This window comes from Osmerus mordax, chromosome 1, assembly GCF_038355195.1.
Source record: "Osmerus mordax isolate fOsmMor3 chromosome 1, fOsmMor3.pri, whole genome shotgun sequence".
NCBI classification, from domain to species: domain Eukaryota; kingdom Metazoa; phylum Chordata; class Actinopteri; order Osmeriformes; family Osmeridae; genus Osmerus; species Osmerus mordax.
The window spans coordinates 26,021,475-26,042,296 of NC_090050.1; the positions used below are offsets into that span (position 1 = coordinate 26,021,475).

Here is a 20,822-nt window from a genome sequence, read left to right on the forward strand (position 1 = left end):
CATTTTGTTAGCTGTTGCTGAACAGTATTTTATTTGTTTGGAACAAACAAAATATAGTAGATAAGGATATAGACAGTTGTCTGTAGTTAATCTATCATATTTCTTGTTTATATGTACTAAAGCTAAGGTTATGGGTAACTGATAGATGTTGTTAGGAAGTTGCCTCTTTACCATCAAACTCAGCCTGCCCCACTCCCACGATGATGATGGACATGGGGAGCTTAGCGCCCTGTGGAAGAGACACTACTACTTTAATACATACATTCATTCATATACTTTTATTTTATAAAAACGGATCTTAACAATGTACCAGACATGGGTGTTGAAGTGGTGCACACATGGGTTTGGGGAAACACACATATCAATTGTATATATATATACTTTTTAAAGAAAGTACACATGCCAGACCACAGTGCACTGCTGGACCATCGCTAGGTCCAGAAGTGGTCTTAATACAGTGGAGATGGTGAAGGATTCTGGTAATTTATCTGCAGCACTTTATCAGCAATGACCCCTCTGCTATGGAAGAATAGTTTGGGGAATTTGCAGAATTGGCTGATGGAAAGATTGTATGTTTTGGTGAATCCTTAACATGCATCTGTTGACATCTTATCTGTCTGAAAGGGGACAATAAACAGGACCCAATCTTGATCAGGTGATCCCAGGTGTATTCTGAACCCCAAATCCAATTTTGCACTTTTTCAATCGGCCCGCTCATCTTATATGTGAAAAACCTCTGTATGCTCACCCTAACCCTAACCCTGTATGTAAATCCTGACTCTTTACGGAGAGCCTTTAGGCCAGAGGGAGTCTCCTGAGCTGCCAGGTCAGACCAGCACCAGGTCTGATCCAGCACTGATCTTTGTTACTTAACATTAACCCTAATTATTCAGATTGTTTCTAATAAAGTCATGAAGTAAAATAAGAAACCAAGTGCAAAAATAACAACAATCTACAGTAGTAGGACAACATTGAAAAACCTGATGACACAGACCCAGACCTTCACGTGTCTCACAGACACACATGTCTGCTGAACAGTACAGAGGAAACAGCAAAAACACTTCTGTCACCAGACGGGAAGGAGAGGTGTTGATAAAGTGTGATGTTGGGTACTGGAGACTTTGTGGGTCGGGAGTGGAGAGAGAGGAAGATGGGGCCGACTACACAGCTTGGGCGCCCATCTTACCAGAACCCTCCCAGCCACTCCAAACACGCACCAGAACGCTGCAGCCACTCCCAACACACACCAGAACCCTCCCAGCCACTCCCAACACACACCAGAACCCTGCAGCCACTCTCAACACACACCAGAACCCTCCCAGCCACTCCCAACACACACCAGAACCCTGCAGCCACTCCCAACACACACCAGAACCCTCCCAGCCACTCCCAACACACACCAGAACCCTGCAGCCACTTCCAACACACACCAGAACCCTCCCAGCCACTCCCAACACACACCAGAACCCTGCAGCCACTCCCAACACACACCAGAACCCTCCCAGCCACTCCCAACACACACCAGAACCCTGCAGCCACTCCCAACACACACTAGAACCCTCCCAGCCACTCCCAACACACACTAGAACCCTGCAGCCACTCCCAACACACACCAGAACCCTCCCAGCCACTCCCAACACACACCAGAACCCTGCAGCCACTCCCAACACACACCAGAACCCTCCCAGCCACTCCCAACACACACCAGAACCCTCCCAGCCACTCCCAACACACACCAGAACCCTGCAGCCACTCCCAACACACACCAGAACCCTCCCAGCCACTCCTAACACACACCAGAACCCTGCAGCCACTCCCAACACACACCAGAACCCTGCAGCCACTCCCAACACACACCAGAACCCTCCCAGCCACTCCCAACACACACCAGAACCCTGCAGCCACTCCCAACACACACCAGAACCCTCCCAGCCACTCCCAACACACACCAGAACCCTCCCAGCCACTCCCAACACACACCAGAACCCTGCAGCCACTCCCAACACACACCATGCATCTACTGTCCTTCACTGTAAATATTGGCACAATTATACCCACTCAGAAAAAGGACACATTTACATTAAGAAACATGCAATAAGTGTTCGCATGTTTACTGCAAACACACAAATATAACAAGGTGTGTGTTACTGACTGGTGTGCTGGACCGATTCTCTCTGTTGGCGTGCTCTTACTTTATGCAATACATTGGTGGAGGATATGTATATGTGATTGGAAGTAAGGTGCGTTGTCCAGTCATAGTGTTTGTGTTGAGGTGTGCGTGTGCACGTTTGACTGAGTGTGTATGAGCATGTTCGTCTGTTAGGGAATAGCAGGAAATGCCTCATCAAATCCAAACCTTGCTTTTTTTTTTGCTTCATTTTCAGGTTTACACTTCGTAATTGTTCAGACTTAGTCTGTCTAAAGCGATTCCTTTTGCTATGTATTCTCAGGAAGACCATTTTGTTGAACAAGTACTTTTTATCTCCAGGACAAGACTTAACATAGCAAGTCAGCCGACCTAATTTGCTGCTTCTGCATCTCAGCCTGCGCTGGAACAGATTGACGTGCCCAAATGATCAGTGTTCAACATAGCTCCTGTCAATCCTCCCACTCACTCACTCACACACACACACGAGCCAACGTGCATACTAAGAAACTTGCACACACACACACACCACTCCACAATGCATAAAAAACACACTCCGGTACATACATACAAACACACACGCCACACACATCAAACGGCACCTAAAATAACCCACGCATCATTGCCCCACTTATACCACCCTCTCCGACTGTGATTGGCAGCTGTGAAGAACGGTAATAAGAAAACAAAACAATGCGTCAATCAACACCAGTTACCGCCACGGTAATCACACTGCACTCACACCAGATATAAACCGCTCCTGTCCAAAGAAGAAGGGGGAAAAATACCATCCCATAATATTCTGGACACGTAGAATAAAAGATCACCCGTGGCCACTTGGGCTTCCACGCTCATTTGGTATTTACACCTTCTATGGCTCTATTATCTCCAGCAGGCAGATGGTTTATGTGGGGCCTCAGGGCGGACTGTTGTCAGTACAGAGAAGGCTTTTTAATACTAATTAAACTGGTTCCCAGATATTAAGAAGTGAATCAAGAATGGGCTTGGAGAAAGCCAGTCTCTGTTCTGTGTTAGTGTCAAATCCTAGTTTAGTGCCAGTAGTGTCTTAGTAATAGAACATGGGTGTGTATTCACTATTAAATAGTGAATAGTGAATACACACAAACAAGGAATGTACTGTGGTGGTCAGGTGCACACAGGGAATGTACTGTGGTGGTCAGGTGCACACAAGGAATGTACTGTGGTGGTCAGGTGCACACAGGGAATGTACTGTGGTGGTCAGGTGCACACAGGGAATGTACTGTGGTGGTCAGGTGCACACAGTAAACGAATTATAAACATGTAGAAGCGTGGCTATGACAATGATGTCAGCTATTTCTACTATTGGAAGCAGAAAAGTGGAAAGTAGATCGGCTGAAGTTGTTTCTCTAATGTTAGGGTTAGGGTTCTCTAATGTTTAGGACCTTGTCCCTGGTCAGAGAACTAAAGGAATCCTGGCAGATCGCACCGACTGGCCATGGCTGCCATCTGCGGCGCCATCTTGGATCATGATTGTAGTGACCAAAATGATCATGGTCAGATTTATATATTCTGACCGCTAGAAGGCTACAAAATTAGCTGAGCCCTGTCACTGCCTTCCTCCATGTTTTCACACCAAACAAAACCCACAATGCATCTTGCGCCTGCGTCAGACTGTTGGTTAGTTTGGTAACGTTGGACTGAAGTCACATCCCACAACCCATCACTAAGCCTAACCCTCTCCTGAATACAGTGGTCTTCTATGTGATCCCCTGGTGTATCTATCTGATCGATTAGGGTTAGGGCAGAGCAGGATGTTCAGTTAGAGCAGTAGGGTTAGGGCAGAGCAGGATGTTCAGTTAGAGCAGTAGGGTTAGGGGGAAGGGGAAGAGAAACACGAGCAAGAAGTGAAGGGTGGATGGAAAGGAGAGAAACACATGAAAGATGGAAGAGAGGGAAATGAGACAGTGCAGTAAAAGACAGAAAACAAAGACAGAGAGAATGAGTTTTAGCAGTGAGTGAGAGAAAAAGAAAATGAATGGAAAGGAAAGAATGATGGAAAAGAAAAATGAGACACTGTAGAGAGGGAAAGAATGAGAGAGGGAGAACAACAGAAAGTAAAGAGACAGACAAAATGAGAAAGTGAGAGAATCGTCTCAAGAACAGCTACTAGAGGGAGCATCTCTTCCACTAAATGATGCATAACCCTCACAGCAGCAGAAGAAAGGAGAACAAGTGGGTCAGTGTTCCTGAAAGTCCTCTGGGGATAGGATGGGCTAGGGGAAGGTGCACACACTCTCTCACACACAAACAAACACACACACTTACAGAAGCTCACACACACATACAAACACATGCTTACACAAATTTAATCATACATGTAAATGTCCACACACTCCAAAACAAACACTTTGACTGTGCAGACATTCCAGCACACTTTCACTACCAAGCACATTACACAACCTCCACCAATGTGTTACATGAAGTAAGAAAAGTCCAATAAACAGAAGCAGTGTAGCACAGTAGTCAGTAACACAGCCAGATGCAGCGGGGTATAAGGTAAGGCAGAGTTACTGCAGGTGCAGCGTGGTCAGGTAGATGGAGTGTGGTCAGGTAGATGGAGTGTGGTCAGGTAGGTGGAGTGTGGTCAGGTAGGTGGAGTGTGGTCAGGTAGATGGAGTGTGGTCAGGTAGGTGGAGTGTGGTCAGGTAGGTGGAGTGTGGTCAGGTAGATGGAGTGTGGTCAGGTAGGTGGAGTGTGGTCAGGTAGGTGGAGTGTGGTCAGGTAGGTGGAGTGTGGTCAGGTAGATGGAGTGTGGTCAGGTAGGTGGAGTGTGGTCAGGTAGGTGGAGTGTGGTCAGGTAGGTGGAGTGTGGTCAGGTAGATGGAGCCAGGCAGGAGGGCAGAGCCAAGGCCAGGTAAGATAGAGCAGCAGGCAAGATCTTAAAAGGAAGGTGTGGCTGTTCTAACGGTTTGACTAACAGTCGCAAATTCCCTTTAAATCCAGTTTGCTGGGTGGTCTGGTGCCTCTGGGTGGCACCACTGGCATCTCAGGATGGCCTAGCTTGCATGAGGCTCCCCCACAGAGGACAGAAAACATGATGACAGTCTGCTATCCAGAACAGTTGTTCCACAGCTCAGAGACAGAATGGCTATGTCAACTTAGAAGGTCAGACCAATATGTGAAGAGTTGGCAGTTGACATTATAAATCGATAAGTCATTCTGTCACTTTACTTCAGCCCTCTTTATGTCCCCTCTTCGTTGACTTGGTCGCTTTCTATTTAATTCCTCCTCCACACATATATGTCCTCCCTCACTCCATTTAACTGTATTTGTCTTTCATTACACCCCCCGAGGCTCTTTCTTTATTTGTCCTCTCCTCTCACTCCCTATTTAATCTTCTCCTTTTCCATCTTCTTCCTTTTCTCACTCCCTCTTTATCCTGTCCTACCTTCTCTCGCCTTTCTTTTTTTTGACTTTTTCAAACATAACTTTGAAACCCATGTTTGGCCTGACATTGGTGTTTTCACTACCAAGGTACGTTGACTCTAACATTTACATTTAACAGACGCTTTTATCCAGAGCGACTTACAGTAAGTACAGGGACATTCCCCCCGAGGCAAGTAGGGTGAAGTGCCTTGCCCAAGGACACAACGTCATTTTTGCAGAGCCAGGAATCGAACCGGTAACCTTCATATTACTAGCCCGACTCCCTAACCGCTCAGCCACCTCTCTAACTTCTGAGTTCAGCAGTGCTGCTGGTGTCTGATACTCACGTTGACGATGGCCTCCTTGGTTTGGGCCATGTCTGAGATGACGCCATCTGTGATGATGAGAAGCACAAAGTACTGGGAACCATCCTGAACTGCAGCTGCATATCTGTGGGAAAACACACACACACACATGCTCTCACACACACACATGATCTCACACACACACACACGCACACACACATGCACACACACACACATGCTCTCACACACACACATGCTCTCACACACACACACACGCACACACACACAAACACAGCTCAAAATGTGGTCTTTCAACCTCTATTTGACGATTTTCAGATCCTTAATCACCATTAATTTAATAATTTCTCATTATCCTATCACAAAAGAACACTATGACCTAGGATTCAAATAAATGTGATTATGACGCTAGCTTCTCTCTGTTCGTGCCCTCGCTCCAGCTAGCATCCTCTTTTCAGACCTATTCAGATGCTAAGTGATGCGATAACTGTCGGCTCGTCTCGCTTTTTAGGGGAATTTAGAAACATGGGAATTTTATAGCACTATCTACCTTCTAGTTCATTCCACTCCAATTAACCCTCACCTTCCGCCTGCACTTCACCTCTGTCTTTTAGAATGTATGGGAGGCCTTCGTCACTGCTGGGTTAGGGTAACCCTACCCCTACCGCAACTTAGAAAGTCTAATTCAGCTCTATCAGGATGACATTCTTAACCACCGCTGAGGAGGGAGTCAGATAGCTATAGAATCAAAGGACAAAGACGGAGAAAAAAGAGAGTGAGAGAGAAAGGGCTTATCTAACTGAATGAGGGAGAGCAAGATAGAGATACTCTTTTCTCTAATCTGATTTCAGTATGGTGAATACATGTTGTATCCTGTTATTTTGCACCCAGTAAAAGGCAGACGGTCATGGCCAGTGATCCAGAACGCTGGGAGATGGAAGACTGAGGGGCTAGGACACAGCGATAGCTAACAGCTAACAAAGCTGTGTGAGTCATGTTATGATAGCCAGAGATGGCAAAAGTACACATATCCTTCACTCAATTAGAAGTACAGATACTCATGTTTAAAAAGACTGGTAAAAGTTGATGTACTGACTACACGTTTTCACTCAAGTTAAAGTAAAGAAGTGTGGGCTCTGACATATACCTAAGTAAAACATAGCCATTACTACACCTGTTTTAGTGTCATGCAGGTAACTGGACCTCACATCATATTAATACATTAGTACAAAAATTCAACCATAATGTACCTTTTATTTGAGTTTTTCCTACCATTCAAAACAAAAAAATTCACACAAAAAATTCAACCTATCAGAAGTTTTTTTCAACGTTTGTTTTCACACACAGTGAAAGGAAAGGAGACAGGAGGAGAGGAGAGAGTAGAGAAGCCTAAAACAGAGTGAGTAAAGCAAAGCAGAGTACAATAGAGGAGAGTATAGTAGAGTCATTATCAAGTACTCATCAACGATGCAAACCTATTTTTTTAAATAAATCGAAAATATAGTTTAAATCGTTCAAAACTTTTTTTTCAAAACTTTTGTTAGAATTTTTTTTATTTTTTATATTGCATCGTTGATGAGTACTTGATGACGACTACTATACTAACTCTACTGTACTCTATTGTAATCTGCTCTGCTTTACTCAACTCTGTTTTAGGCTTCTCTACTCTTTCCTCTCCTCTCCTTTCACTGTGTGTGAAAAAGAACTTTAGAAAAAGGTTTTTCTAATGTTTTTTGTTAGCAGAGTACAGTAGAGTATAGTCGAGTCCTCATCAAGTACTCATCAATGATACAAACTTTAGTTTTGAAAATATATAATTGTAAAGCAGAATAGAGCAGAGTACAATAGAGTAGAGTCCTCATCAAGTCTTCCTTGCTCCATGGTAGCTTTGTAGATTATTTCACGTTTGTTGTGCCTGATTTTGTGCCTGCGTTTGTTGCGCAATGACACAAAATAATATTGATCATGCCACCAAATACAGATGTAAGCATCTGTATTTGAGTAACAAGTAACAAGGCTTGTTCTGAAAGTGAAAAGTTGTCAGAAAATTACATAGTGAAGTAAAGTACTGATACCAGAAAAATCTACTTAAGTAACTGGTTACTTCCCATCTCTGATGATAGGCTAGCTGATGAGTCATGATCAAGCTGAAGCCCTCCTCTGTCACAGTGAGAGAGTATTGGCCTCCCTTCGGTATTGGTCCAGGGGGACTAATTCACAGCATTACTTTGTTCATTGATGCGATTACAAAAGTGTATACAATGTTTTCAAAAGTGTTTAAAATTATTGAATAGATCATGTGTCATGTTTATGGTGATTTAACAATAATTAATAGATGAAAATGAATAAATCTTAAATTTGTGTTGCAGTTAATCGTTTTTGAGAAGGAAAGACAAACTGTAAGAACATTAAAAAAATGTGAATGTAAATTCCATGGCACATAATTGTAATGTTCTTAGCGTTATGCTGTACTTTAAGTTTACATTTAGTCATTTAACAGACGCTCTTATCCAGAGCGACTTACAGTAAGTACAGGGACATTCCCCCCGAGGCAAGTAGGGTGAAGTTCCTTGCCCAAAGACACAACGTCATTTGACACGGCCGGTAATCGAACAGACAAGCTTCAGAATACTAGCCCGATTCCCTAACCGCTCAGCCACCTGACTCCGTGTCTAAGTTACTGTAGGCCTGAAGCAGGTGCAGGTTGTGTTTATGACCTTACCTGGCAACATGGTTCACAACAGGGGCGAAGTTGGTTGGACCGTAGAGTTGGACGGTCTTTAGACTCTGGTGGTAGGCCTCCAGGATTCCCTCTATGCCGTTACAGTAAGGGTTGTCCATGTTGCCATTCTGGAGAGGACAAACATTGTTTGAGTTCAGTCTGATAAAAGGTGATGTCTTGTTCCCCTCATAATAATGCGACAGGTTGAACACAGACTTTTCATATCAAAGAAACATAGATACAACACACATACAACAACAGATACAACACACACACTAGTTACTTACCAGGGGGAACTCATGGGACACCCTCCCATCAGGGGGCAGCTTGGCCCCGAAGCCCAGGGCAGGGAACATCTTATCACTGTCATAGTCCTGGATGATCTCGCCCACAGCCTTCAGGGCCATGGCATAGGCATTCATCTGGTACGGGTTCATGTAGTGAAGGGAGGTGGACTGCGACGGGTTACCTGAGTGGGTTAAAGGTCAGGAGGTAATGTCAATCTGAGGTCAATAAGAAGTAGTTGTGTGGAGTTCCTCCAGAAGATGCGTAGATGGGGATATACAGATCAGCGGTGGGACCTTGAATGCAGTCATGAGCACGACATTCATTCACAAACGAATGAATGTCGTTTCCAACATCAGCCAAACATTAGCATGCAAAATAAATACCCCATGACCTCTACAAACTACAGTCGGTTAGAAGGGAACAAAGCTTGAAAAGAATTGCATCTAAACTATAGCAACTGTTTTGTGAGCAAGCCTGCCATCAGTACTGAATGGGGTGTGTCCATATGATGTAGGACTATTATTCTTCTGGGATTATAAATAGGATTATTCAAGGGGGACTTTGCAGGTCTATATTATATGGACCTCAAAGTATCCTGTGAAGCAACACAACATCTTGGATTAATTGCAGGTCATGCTGAGCACTGGAAAGGCTGCATACTGCTCCAAATAACAGGCGTTTAGGATCCCTTCCTCAACCCTTTGGGAAGTAAATCCCCATTTTGTCTCTAACTGCCATAGAAAGGCTTGACTCTTAGCCATAATTACTGGCTGTAAGTAGAGTCATTAGCCATAAGTGTGGCTTTCAGCCTGGGGTCCTTCTGTGAAGCTGAGGGCTTGTGCAGCCATCACATCCGAGTCGAGTCACAGCGTGTGACCAGGCGCACAGGAACAAAGACTACACTATATCCATAACCCTCTGCCTAACCCTAATCTAACACACTATATCCATAACCCTCTGCCTAACCCTAATCTAACACACTATATCCATAACCCTCTGCCTAATCCTAACCCTAGTGTATCCGTAACCCTCTGCCTAACCCTAACCTAACCCTACACTATATCCGTAACCCTCTGCCTAACCCTAACCTAACCCTACACTATATCCGTAACCCTCTGCCTAACCCTAACCCTAGTGTATCCGTAACCCTCTGCCTAACCCTAACCTAACCCTACACTATATCCATAACCCTCTGCCTAATCCTAACCCTAGTGTATCCATAACCCTCTGCCTAACCCTAGTCTATCCCTAACTCTTCCATCCTGGTTATGTATATTTGAACAGGTGCACATGATGAGGGGTGTGTGGATGGCCAGGTAGAGACAGAGACAGGGGAGAGAGTTGGAATATGTGTGTGAGAGAGAGATAAACACAGAGGGTTAATTTAACCCTAGACTGAGACTGAGAGGGTAACCCTAACCCTAGACTGAGAGGGTAACCCTAACCCTGGACTGAGAATTTTAACTTAACCCTGGACTGAGGAGGTAACCCTAACCCTGGACTGAGAGGGTAACCCCTAACCCTGGACTGAGAGTTTTAACTTAACCCTGGACTGACGGCAGTAAGACCAGAGCATCGCCATTCATCCCCAGCACACATCCCCTTTAGAATCACTCACCATTAGAAGCAGTGAAATCGATGGCCACAGTGAAATTGATCTGTGTTCTGAAATTGGGATGGAGAGAGGATCAAGTAAAAACTGATCACACACACGCACACACAAACACACATACAGTATGGTACGTACAAACACACATACACACACATATTGACAAACATATACAAATGCAGTCCATATCACATATGAATTAAATTACTAATGATTTACTCCTGATAGGGGTGTTCTTGTGAACATGTGTGTGTGTGCCCTTGTATCAAGACACTTTCCATCGAGCACATTTCATACACAAGGCAGACTTCATGTAGCCTGGCTCTGCCCTCCTACGTACTTCCGCTCAATTTTCATTTTGCTTCTGTAGTAGGTCTGGCCATGAGGTACGTAAGTCAGACGTCTCAGGTTAATTTTCTACCGGCCAATCAGCGAACAGAGGGAGTGGCTGAGAACGTTGACGTTGATGTCGTGCGCTAGTTTGTGTTGGAGTTCTATAATGGTGGCGGAGAAAGATGCGAGCGAAGCCATTCGGTCCGTTGTGGCAACGCTGCCGAATATCCAACAGCTAAAGCCGGAGCAAGAACAAGTTTTGCTGAGTTTTGTTGGTGGCCATGATGTTGTGGCCCTCCTCCCCACGGGGTTCGGGAACAGTTTGATTCTCCAGCTACGGCAGCTAGCTCTGTTACAGTAGTGGTGAAGGAATTGGCTAAGGCGAACACTAGCGATTGGTTATGGCAGATCAGAGTGGCTCTGGGCAGATCCAATAGTTTTAAACTTCAACAGAGTACCCGCTTACAAGGAAGTCAACGCTTGTCAATGGAGCGAGCCCAGACTCTCTGTACAAATGAAATGTACGAGGGTCTAGTTAGGACCAGGCTAGACTTCATGTGCTTCACATAACAACATGTCATACAATGAAACAAGATTTTAAAAAGAATGTGTAAAAAATAATTATTAATTTAAATTAATGAGAAAAATTCAAAGTGCAAGTTTTGTAATATATCAGAAAGCAATGGTGAACATAAATGTTTTTAGTCTGGAATAAAACGTAGTCAATGTTGGATCAAGTCTTATATCGGGATCGCGGGAGTCAGATGGCTGAGCGGTGAGGGAATCGGGCTAGTAATCTGAAGGTTGCCAGTTCGATTCCCGGCCGTGCCAATTGACGTTGTGTCCTTGGGCAAGGCACTTCACCCTACTTGCCTCGGGGGAATGTCCCTGTACTTACTGTAAGTCGCTCTGGATAAGAGCGTCTGCTAAATGACTAAATGTAAATGTAAATCTTGCATTGTAGCTAAATGCTGCATTTCCATGTTTTGTTTTAAACTCTGGGGACAGTGAACAGACGGGTTCCAGATGACCAGAGGGGTCTAGAGGCAGATGACCTGAGGGGTCTAGAGGGTTCATTTTGTAAAAGCATTTCAGAGATGTATTTTGGCCCAAAACCATTTAGAGATTTATAGGTGAGCAGCAGTGTTTTAAATAAATTCTCTGACACACCGGGAGCCAATGCAGAGATTTGAGAATTGGTGTAATGTGCTCAAACTGTTTTGTCTTTATTAGCAGCAGCATTCTGACTGAAGCTAGCTAATACCAACTGTATCATCTTCCCTTCTTACAGGCAGCAGGAGAAGGAGGAGAAGGAGGGGAAGAGGAACATGCACTAAACTGAATGACAAGCAATTAAACTGATGGAGCCCTTATGAACAAATCCTAATTCAATTTTCTCCCTGATGAAACGCTTTCACTGCAATAATCTTCATGGGCGAGACATGGCTTTTTAGAGAAGGATAAACGCAAACCATTAGCTATTCAGTCAGAGACAAGAGGGGGAGGGGGGGAGATAATAAAGTATAATGAATTTGAAAAAAAAATCCCGTTAACCTTCCAGGCTAGGTAGGCTGGATGTAAACGTGGACAGTATTTATTAATGTTATTATCCATTCATGATAAGTGCTGGAGAACCTATTGCAAAACTCATAGCCCGGCTCGAAAATACATTTCTTTATGGTTTTATGACTGTCTTTTTCCTATGAGTGGAAATCCCAATGTATTGGTATAAAATATGGAGTATGAAGTAATGTCCTGGGAATTATGTTGATTTCCTCCATGTTTAAATTATTTGACTGTAACTATGGTTTGACAGTTTGTCTGTCAAACTGACCTGCTTTCCTCCTCCCTCCCTTCCTCCCCCTTCCTCCCGCCCACTGGCTCCTGAGAGACCCTTCTCTTTCATGGTGTCTGAACTGTTCATCAAGAGCCCTTCTGTTTGTGTGTGTCTGTGCGGGTGGATGGGTGTGGTTGTGTTGAGTGCATATTGTGTGTAACATCTGTTTATGGTGACGTATTTTGACACTGATTCTAGTATTTGCACTAAATCTGGTACTTCTGCTTGAGTGGCAATTTCCTCTACTGATTGAGCCTGGAGCTTAATCAGTTTACTGTCACTGTGTCTGCACCTGCTTTCACTTGCCAGCTAACACACATACACCTAAACACGTTTGTCTTATTCCTATTTACAACAATAAAGCTAAGTAGAATTAAACTCATCTACATTTCACAATCTAGGCTGTCCTAATGACTGCTTGTCATTTACTCTGAATACATTTTATTCTTCTTTGTTCCTAACATCCTAAAATAACTGTCACTTCTGCTACAGTGTCCTTCAGACCCCCCTGACCCCTAACCTCTGCTCCTCTTCCCCTGGTTCTATGCAACACACCATAATAGTGACTCACAGAAAAAGAGAGCAAGCACAATCTTGCCAAGATACAGGTATATAAGTATATATAACAGTCGAATAAACTCACGCCCGTCTACGGTCATATTCAATGTTTAGGGTGGTTTTCAATTGATCTGTAATGGTCAGAAGTCAAATTCTTAGTAGCCAAGTATCTTCTTGAAAGTTGTTATTATCCTAATAATCATTGGTGAAAAACAATGTGTCTGGGATGTGCAGTAATATCTCTCACCTTAACTGTCATTCCAAATAGCTGCAACAAGCAGAGTTTTCTCGAGCTCTCCGGTTGAACTGATACTTTTGAAGGTTAGAAACCTTTGACCCGGGGGTTGCCAAACGTGGCCAGCCCAAAAGCTTCCAGATGTGTCACGCTCGTCAAATATGCATGTCAACATCTACCACGATCAGAATGTCGAACAGACAGCGATAACAGTGAGCTGTCGGACAGGGTGATTGAGGGCTGATCAAAGTGCTGTCCCTGCCGCCTGGAGCAGCTCACCTCAAAATACAAAGTTTGTCAGTTGTTTTTTGATCCTTAGAAGAGACAGGCTCCGCAGGCCTAATTGGATGTGAAAGACTGACATGATCTCTCCAGTTTTGGGGAAATTGAGGGATATTAATAGAACCGAACTTCTAGACCATAGACAACCTTCTATTAAGTAACTTATAGCATGTGATTGACGGTAGTTTGCCCAATTTTAAGCACACACACACACATGTGGACTGGACACACACATGTGGACTGGACACACACATGTGGACTGGACACACACACACACACACACATGTGGACTGGACACACACACACACACACACACACATGTGGACTGGACACACACACACACACACATGTGGACTGGACACACACATGTGGACTGGACACACACATGTATACTAAGGTTAGGAATCCTCTATGTGTAAATGAACATTCTTTTTTTCCATCTTTCCTCCTCACTCACCCTCCTTTGATGTAGTCCAGAAAAGTGCACTCCGCTTCGACTGAGAACGAGAGCAGAGTCACCTGTGATTGAGAAAAACAACATATGTTTACTCCCTCAGAGACAAGAGTCTCGCTATACAATTCACCCGATCAACGTCCTCACTCGCTAGTTAAGCTTAGCTTGCTCAATGTTACACCGTGACTGATGAGTTAATTTAGGCCGCTTGAGAAAACAGACAATTGGATGTATTTGTTAAAAGCTGGCTGGGTGTGTGGAAAGAGAGAGAGGGAAAGAGAAAGAAAGAGTTAGTAAGAGAAAAAGGGAGAAAGTAGAGGAAAGTTGTTGAAAAAAAGAGGATGCAAGCATAGGTCCCTCAATCGATCATCACATTAGCCACCTCCACAATGCTACATGCTATCATAAAGGTTATCACCGCTTGCTAACAAGCTTATTCTCTGATCCCTCTGCGCAGCTTTCATATCCTTCCCCCTGTCCTCCTAAGCTTCCCTGCCACTGTCAAAGTTCACCCGACAGTGCCTTCCACATCCATAATCTGGGTCCTCTCCCATCTTTGTCTTTCTTTTCCATTACACTTGTTAGCTTTCTTACACTTGACATCACATGTCAGTGTTAACAAAAAAGAACATGCCCCTAAGTAGTTGTCAATGCAAAGGATTGTTCTGAAAGACTGGAGGATCAAGGCACAATTGTCTTTAGACAGCTGCTCCAACAAATAAATAAATCAAATTACTTGCACTTCTTTTATTTCTTCCTTCCTTTTTTATACTTTTAATTAGTAGGCTGGTGAAGGGAGATACCAATTAATGAGGAAAAGCTACATTCGCACTCATAATGAAAGCACTGCGAACCTTCTCCAAGAGTTGGCAATGCCAAGGTAATTATCAGAAGGGGGAATAAAGGAGGAGGAGGAGAAGGAAGGGTGGAGGAGGAGGAAGGGGAAGAGAAGGAAGGGTGGAGGAGGAGGAAGGGGAAGAGAAGGAGGAAGGGGGAGGAGGAGGAAGGGGTGAGGAGGAGGAAGGGGGAGGAGGAGGAAGGGGGAGGAAGAGAAAGAAGGGGAGGAGGAGGGGGAGGGATAGGGATAGGAATGGCAGCTGTTCTGCTCCACTGTGACAAGCTTACTCACCGTTCCCGAATGTACATACTTCTTTTTCTTCATTTTCTTTTTGGGATTCATCACCTATAAACAAGACAAAACAAATCCACAGTGAGTATGGTGTTCATCAGATGTATCTGAATTCCATCTAATGAACAGTTTTGAAGTTCTCCGTGGGGCAGAAGTTCCTTCCAAGGAACAATCTGACCAACTATCCTGTGTATGTGCTGCGGCTGTCTCATTTACAGCACTGTTTCATTTACAGCACTTTGTCATTTACAGCACTGTCTCATTTACAGCACTGTGTCAAATGAAACGCTTCAGTTATCTGTGAAATTCAGGTGCTTAAAAAAAAAAAAATCTTCACACCACCGTTACAGCTGAACGCAGACAGGATGAGTGGTACACATCACCGTTACAGCTAAACGCAGACAGGATGAGTGATGCACATCACTGTTACAGCTGAACGCAGACAGGATGAGTGATGCACATCACTGTTACAGCTGAACGCAGACAGGATGAGTGATGCACATCACCGTTACAGCTAAACGCAGACAGGATGAGTGATGCACATCACCGTTACAGCTGAACGCAGACAGGATGAGTGATGCACATCACCGTTACAGCTGAACGCAGACAGGATGAGTGATGCACATCACCGTTACAGCTGAACGCAGACAGGATGAGTGATGCACATCACCGTTACAGCTGAACGCAGACAGGATGAGTGATGCACATCACCGTTACAGCTGAACGCAGACAGGATGAGTGATGCACATCACCGTTACAGCTGAACGCAGACAGGATGAGTGATGCACATCACCGTTACAGCTGAACGCAGACAGGATGAGTGATGCACATCACCGTTACAGCTGAACGCAGACAGGATGAGTGATGCACATCACCGTTACAGCTGAACGCAGACAGGATGAGTGATGCATAAATCTATGTTATTGACAGAGTTGAGGAGGGAAGATGGATGAGAGGTCTGCATGTACAAGTGTGTGAGTGGGTGTGTTTGTGCGTACATGTCTGCATGATAGGGATACTAAGCGCACACTTGAAGGATTAGTAGTTTCATGCCACATATTGACTTTTAATGACAGCTGATTGTTGTCTGTGCTCAATAAATGCTAAAACGAACCTAAAACAATATAGCTGTAAAACCTACAGAGACACAGATCACAGACTGACCTTACACAACAAGCAAGGTTTCTATACTGTACTTTGTACACAGTTAACACATACATTTTTTTTTATTCTATAGGACACACACAAAAACAGGTTCTTACTCTGGGCATGCCTATGGATTGTATCCAAATCTGAAGCACACTATTCTTAAAAGTTAAGCTGTGTAGAGCCAGAGAATGTTGTCAAAGAATGTTGCTGGATAGGAAAGTTACAGCAAACTACAAGAATCAAAGTTGGACCGTACCTGCCCCTCCTATCAATCACATGAACAAAAGCCTGTTCTCACCTGAAGATCAAATATGCCTTGTCTCATTAGCTCCATACAGCTAGCAACCATAGCAACCATGAAAGTGACAGAGCCTAATTTAAAATGGAGAGAAAGCAATTTGTTTGACACACAGTAAAGACTTGCTGATGCAAAAAAAAAAGAAGAAATAAAGAAAGTGCAGGAGGTTCTTGTCAGCTAGTGACAAAATGGCAAATGTAGAGGGGTTGCTGTTCAGGGGCCCTGGGCTGAGGAGAAACCTGTGTCTCTCTATTATTATGTGGCTTTCTGACTGTCCGAACAACAATACTGTTTACGATAAGGTCCGTGTAACAAACCATAATAGAACTCGCAATAAAATAAATTATTTGGTACAAGATGCTAATTCATAACCTAGGATTGCGGAATAGGTTATGCATTTTGTTGAATGCATTTTAAACTGCTGCCATACCACATTCGATTACACTCAAATAAGTAATAAGTGGTAATGCTTACACTACGCATCAATCACAACCATGTGACCTGATTGCTTCCAAGACGCTCTGCCTGAGGACGTGATCAGTATCCTAGACATTTTTATTTAATCAGCCTGTCGTCCCTGGTTAGCATGCAGAGAGGATGTGAGGTTGAGGAGGAAGAGGAGCGGGTGAGGTGGTATACCGCCAAGACGGATTGTGGGAAATAACCATAACAATCCCTGGGAATGCTATGCTGTTAATCCCATTTCACACTCCGGCTAATGGCCCTGTCCGTTTCTGTGTGTGTCAGTACTGTGTGCAGTGTGTGTGTCAGTACTGTGTGCAGTGTGTGTGTCAGTACTGTGTGCAGTGTGTGTGTTCACTTCAAGCAGAAACCAATCCAAGGTGCAGGTTGGGGAGACAATAATGCAAAGCCATCTAACTAGATATGTCACCACAGGTGCAGGATTTAGACTGAGAAAACAAACACTCTAACAAAGGGAATTATTAATGCATGGAATAATTTCTTTTACTAGACAGAGCTAAAGACAATATTCTGTGATGGTTTTTCAAATCCTGACAGACAGAGTTTTGTGTCCTGAATAATTTAGTAGATTAGAATAGATGCCTGATTAGCACTCTAGCTACGTACATAATCAATCGAGGAAGAGTGGAGTGTGACAGGACTGTGAGATAACAGAATGACACTAGTGCCGTATCATTTTACGAATGATGCTAGTATTCTAGTTCTTACTGGTTGAATACCACCCACATGTTTTAGAAACCAAGATTCAATTTCATGGTAAAACAACTTCTGATCTTCGTCCTAACTTACCCACCTTAACCTTGTCATTCAAGGTGAAGTTCTGAAAAACATGTTCTTATGGACTGAAGTTCAAGATTATGAGCTTTTAAACATGTGAAGTTACTCTGAGCTTTTAAACATGTGAAGTTACTCACCTCATAAACATTGAATTGGCTCTGCCCTCGAGCAAGCTCTCGGTAGCTGGTGGTGAGCTCCCCGATGAAGTCATGACTGTCAGGGAAGTCAGAAGAAGACTAGACGTGTTGTGTCAAGTAAATAACACATTGAGGAGGCTGAAAGTTGTGGTGGAAACTAAACTTTTGGACTGATTTATTACGTAGGCATGGATCAGTGAAATACTAGCAAGCTATTGGAAACCTAAAGATACCTACCTGCCATCTCGGTCCCAGTCGTACACCTCCACCTTGATTGTTCTGTAAGAGAGAATCACAGATGGTGCTTAAAGCCACTGCAGCAGCACTGGGTGACCTGCCTGTTGCCATCATTCACATGTGGACTTCAACACTCACTGCATGATCAGATCATGATTGTTTTAATTATCATGTTTGGTGTATTAATTTACCGTAGATAAAGGATGACATTCAATCAGACACACACACACACACACACACAGACAGACAGACAGTCAGACTCAATGTTCCTGCAGGTTCAATCTGAGTAATCTGAGTAAGATGTAGCATCCAGCAGAAGGTAAACATCAACAGAGCAGGAACAAAAACAACCAACTCTCCTACGATCTCATTAGCTCCGCAAAGGCTTCAGTGCTGGGACTAAATCAGGAACTTTGACAACGACAAAAACAAGCTATGAGCAAAGCCTCAACTCCTGTTCAATTTCAAAGTTTGGTGCCTCTGTATTTGAATCCAACACAGACAATACTATTCATTTCAAATCTATTTATTTTTTTATCATTCAGTAACAAGACAAAATATTCAGTCCAACATACAGTCTATTTGAAAATATTACTTACAGGTTTTTCTACAATGTTACTTCCAGAAGAAACAGTAAATTACATTTTAATCTAGAAGCCCTAACCCTTACCCTAACCCATACAGTAGCTGACAGTCAAATCAACCATCATCAATTCATCAATCAACCATCAACCATCATCAATTCATCAAATCAGTTTCACCAGGTTTGCATCGCAAAGTTTTTCTATAGACATCTTATCTTTATATTTAGACCTTTGTTCAAGTGGAAATGGAAATTCTTGCAACAACAGTGATGCACCTTTTAAAAACTCCTTCCATCTCTCTTTTAAAACAGAAAACATATGAAAAATTGTTAGTGGGGACATTTTACAAACAGAAAAAGAGTTTCTTCCGTTTGCCTGACAAAACTTTCTCCTTTCCATACCTTCTTTCCATTGATCTCCTGCTCTCCCCTCTTCCCCCCTTCCTGCCCCCGCAGCCCACCCAGACAACAACACACTAAAGACATCAAAGATTCCTTGCCGTCAAGGAAGAGAGGAGAGGGGGGGGATGACTAAAATAAGCCTCACTTCCTCTTCCTGCTGCCTGCTAGCTCACTGTGCTGGCAGCTTGCACCCTTGAGGTTATCTTCAAGGTAGCGAGAGGAATTCCAGTTACCTGAGTGTGACAGATGGAGGATGGAGCTTCAGAGAGAGAGAGAGAGAAAGGCAGACACAGAGAGAGAGAGAGAGAGAGAGAGAGAGAGAGAGAGAGAGAGAGAGAGAGAGAGAGAGAGAGAGTCAGAGAGAGAGAGTCAGAGAGAGACAGAGAGAGAGACAGAGAAAGCCACACACAGTGCTGCTTAAAGAAGCAACAGTCTGTTGCTTACCCGTGTTGCCTCTGACTAATTCATACTCAGAAGCTCAAAACTATACAACAGGAAATCCTGAAGAAGTTACAAATAGAAGTCCTCATGTCAAGTTTGGTTGCCTGGTTCTGTTGGTTGATTTGTGTTGCTTGTATTGTCAAACCAGTGTTGAGATTGACTGTTTTTAAGGTTGAGTGAATGGCCACTCACTTTAAATGAGTCAGACTTCTCTTCCTTGAACTAACAGTTTGTCTTTGTGCTGTATCTAACTGCTTTCGATGACAAGGAAACTCTAAATGACTGCCAAAAAATGTATACATCCAAACATTTAAAGACGTCATCACACATATTGCCTGTGAAACATGTTTACTTTCAGAATGGGAGCAGGAATGACAGGAAGTTAAATAAAGAACAAGGGCTTCCTTGTTACTGATCTTTTGCCAGAGACGCAAATAGACTCTGACTCACCCACGTTAGCTTGCTAATCAGTTAGTTGGTGTTACGCTACGCTGTCATTTCCTCTCATGAGTGTACAGCATCTATGGTGGGGTGGGCTTGACAGAGAAAAACACCCTCCTCTCTATCCTCTCCCTCTCTGCTCCCCTGCGTGTGCATTCATACAGTTAGCATTCCTGTCAAGCAGACTGGAGGGGCTGGCCTTTGCAGCTGTCCTCTGGGCCCTGGTGTGTGATCTGATGTTACAGAGCGAAGTATCCACTCCTGCTATTTCATTAAAACTACCTCTCCCCCCTCTCTACCTCCCCTCCTCTCTACCTCCTTCACTCTCCTCCCCTCATCTCCTCCCCTCCTTTCTCTACCTCCCCTCCTCTCTACCTCCTCTCCCCCCTCCTCTCTACCTCCTCTCCCCCCTCCTCTCCTCCCTTCTCCCTCCTCTCTACCTCCTCTCCTCCCCTCCTCTCTACCTCCTCTCTCCCCTCCTCTCCTCCCCTCTCCCTCCTCTCCTCCCCTCCTCTCTACCTCTTCTCCCCCCTCCTCTCTACCTCCTCTC

The 20,822-nt window shown here is 44.0% G+C and overlaps 1 protein-coding gene across 5 annotated transcripts in view; it reads right to left on the reverse strand.

Moving 5' to 3' along the window:
* The window catches only part of cpne5b (copine Vb), a 97,106-nt gene that overhangs the window by 1,268 nt on the left and 75,016 nt on the right, over positions 1–20,822 (reverse strand). For all 5 annotated transcript variants that reach the window (XM_067234197.1, XM_067235015.1, XM_067232687.1 and 2 more), the window contains 9 exons: positions 18,406–18,447; positions 18,169–18,244; positions 15,325–15,378; positions 14,199–14,260; positions 10,506–10,552; positions 8,887–9,068; positions 8,600–8,727; positions 5,902–6,004; positions 172–229 (listed from right to left, as the gene is read on the reverse strand). In XM_067234197.1, the coding sequence (XP_067090298.1) occupies positions 172–229; positions 5,902–6,004; positions 8,600–8,727; positions 8,887–9,068; positions 10,506–10,552; positions 14,199–14,260; positions 15,325–15,378; positions 18,169–18,244; positions 18,406–18,447 (752 nt within the window). The remainder of the gene's footprint in view (positions 1–171; positions 230–5,901; positions 6,005–8,599; positions 8,728–8,886; positions 9,069–10,505; positions 10,553–14,198; positions 14,261–15,324; positions 15,379–18,168; positions 18,245–18,405; positions 18,448–20,822) is intronic.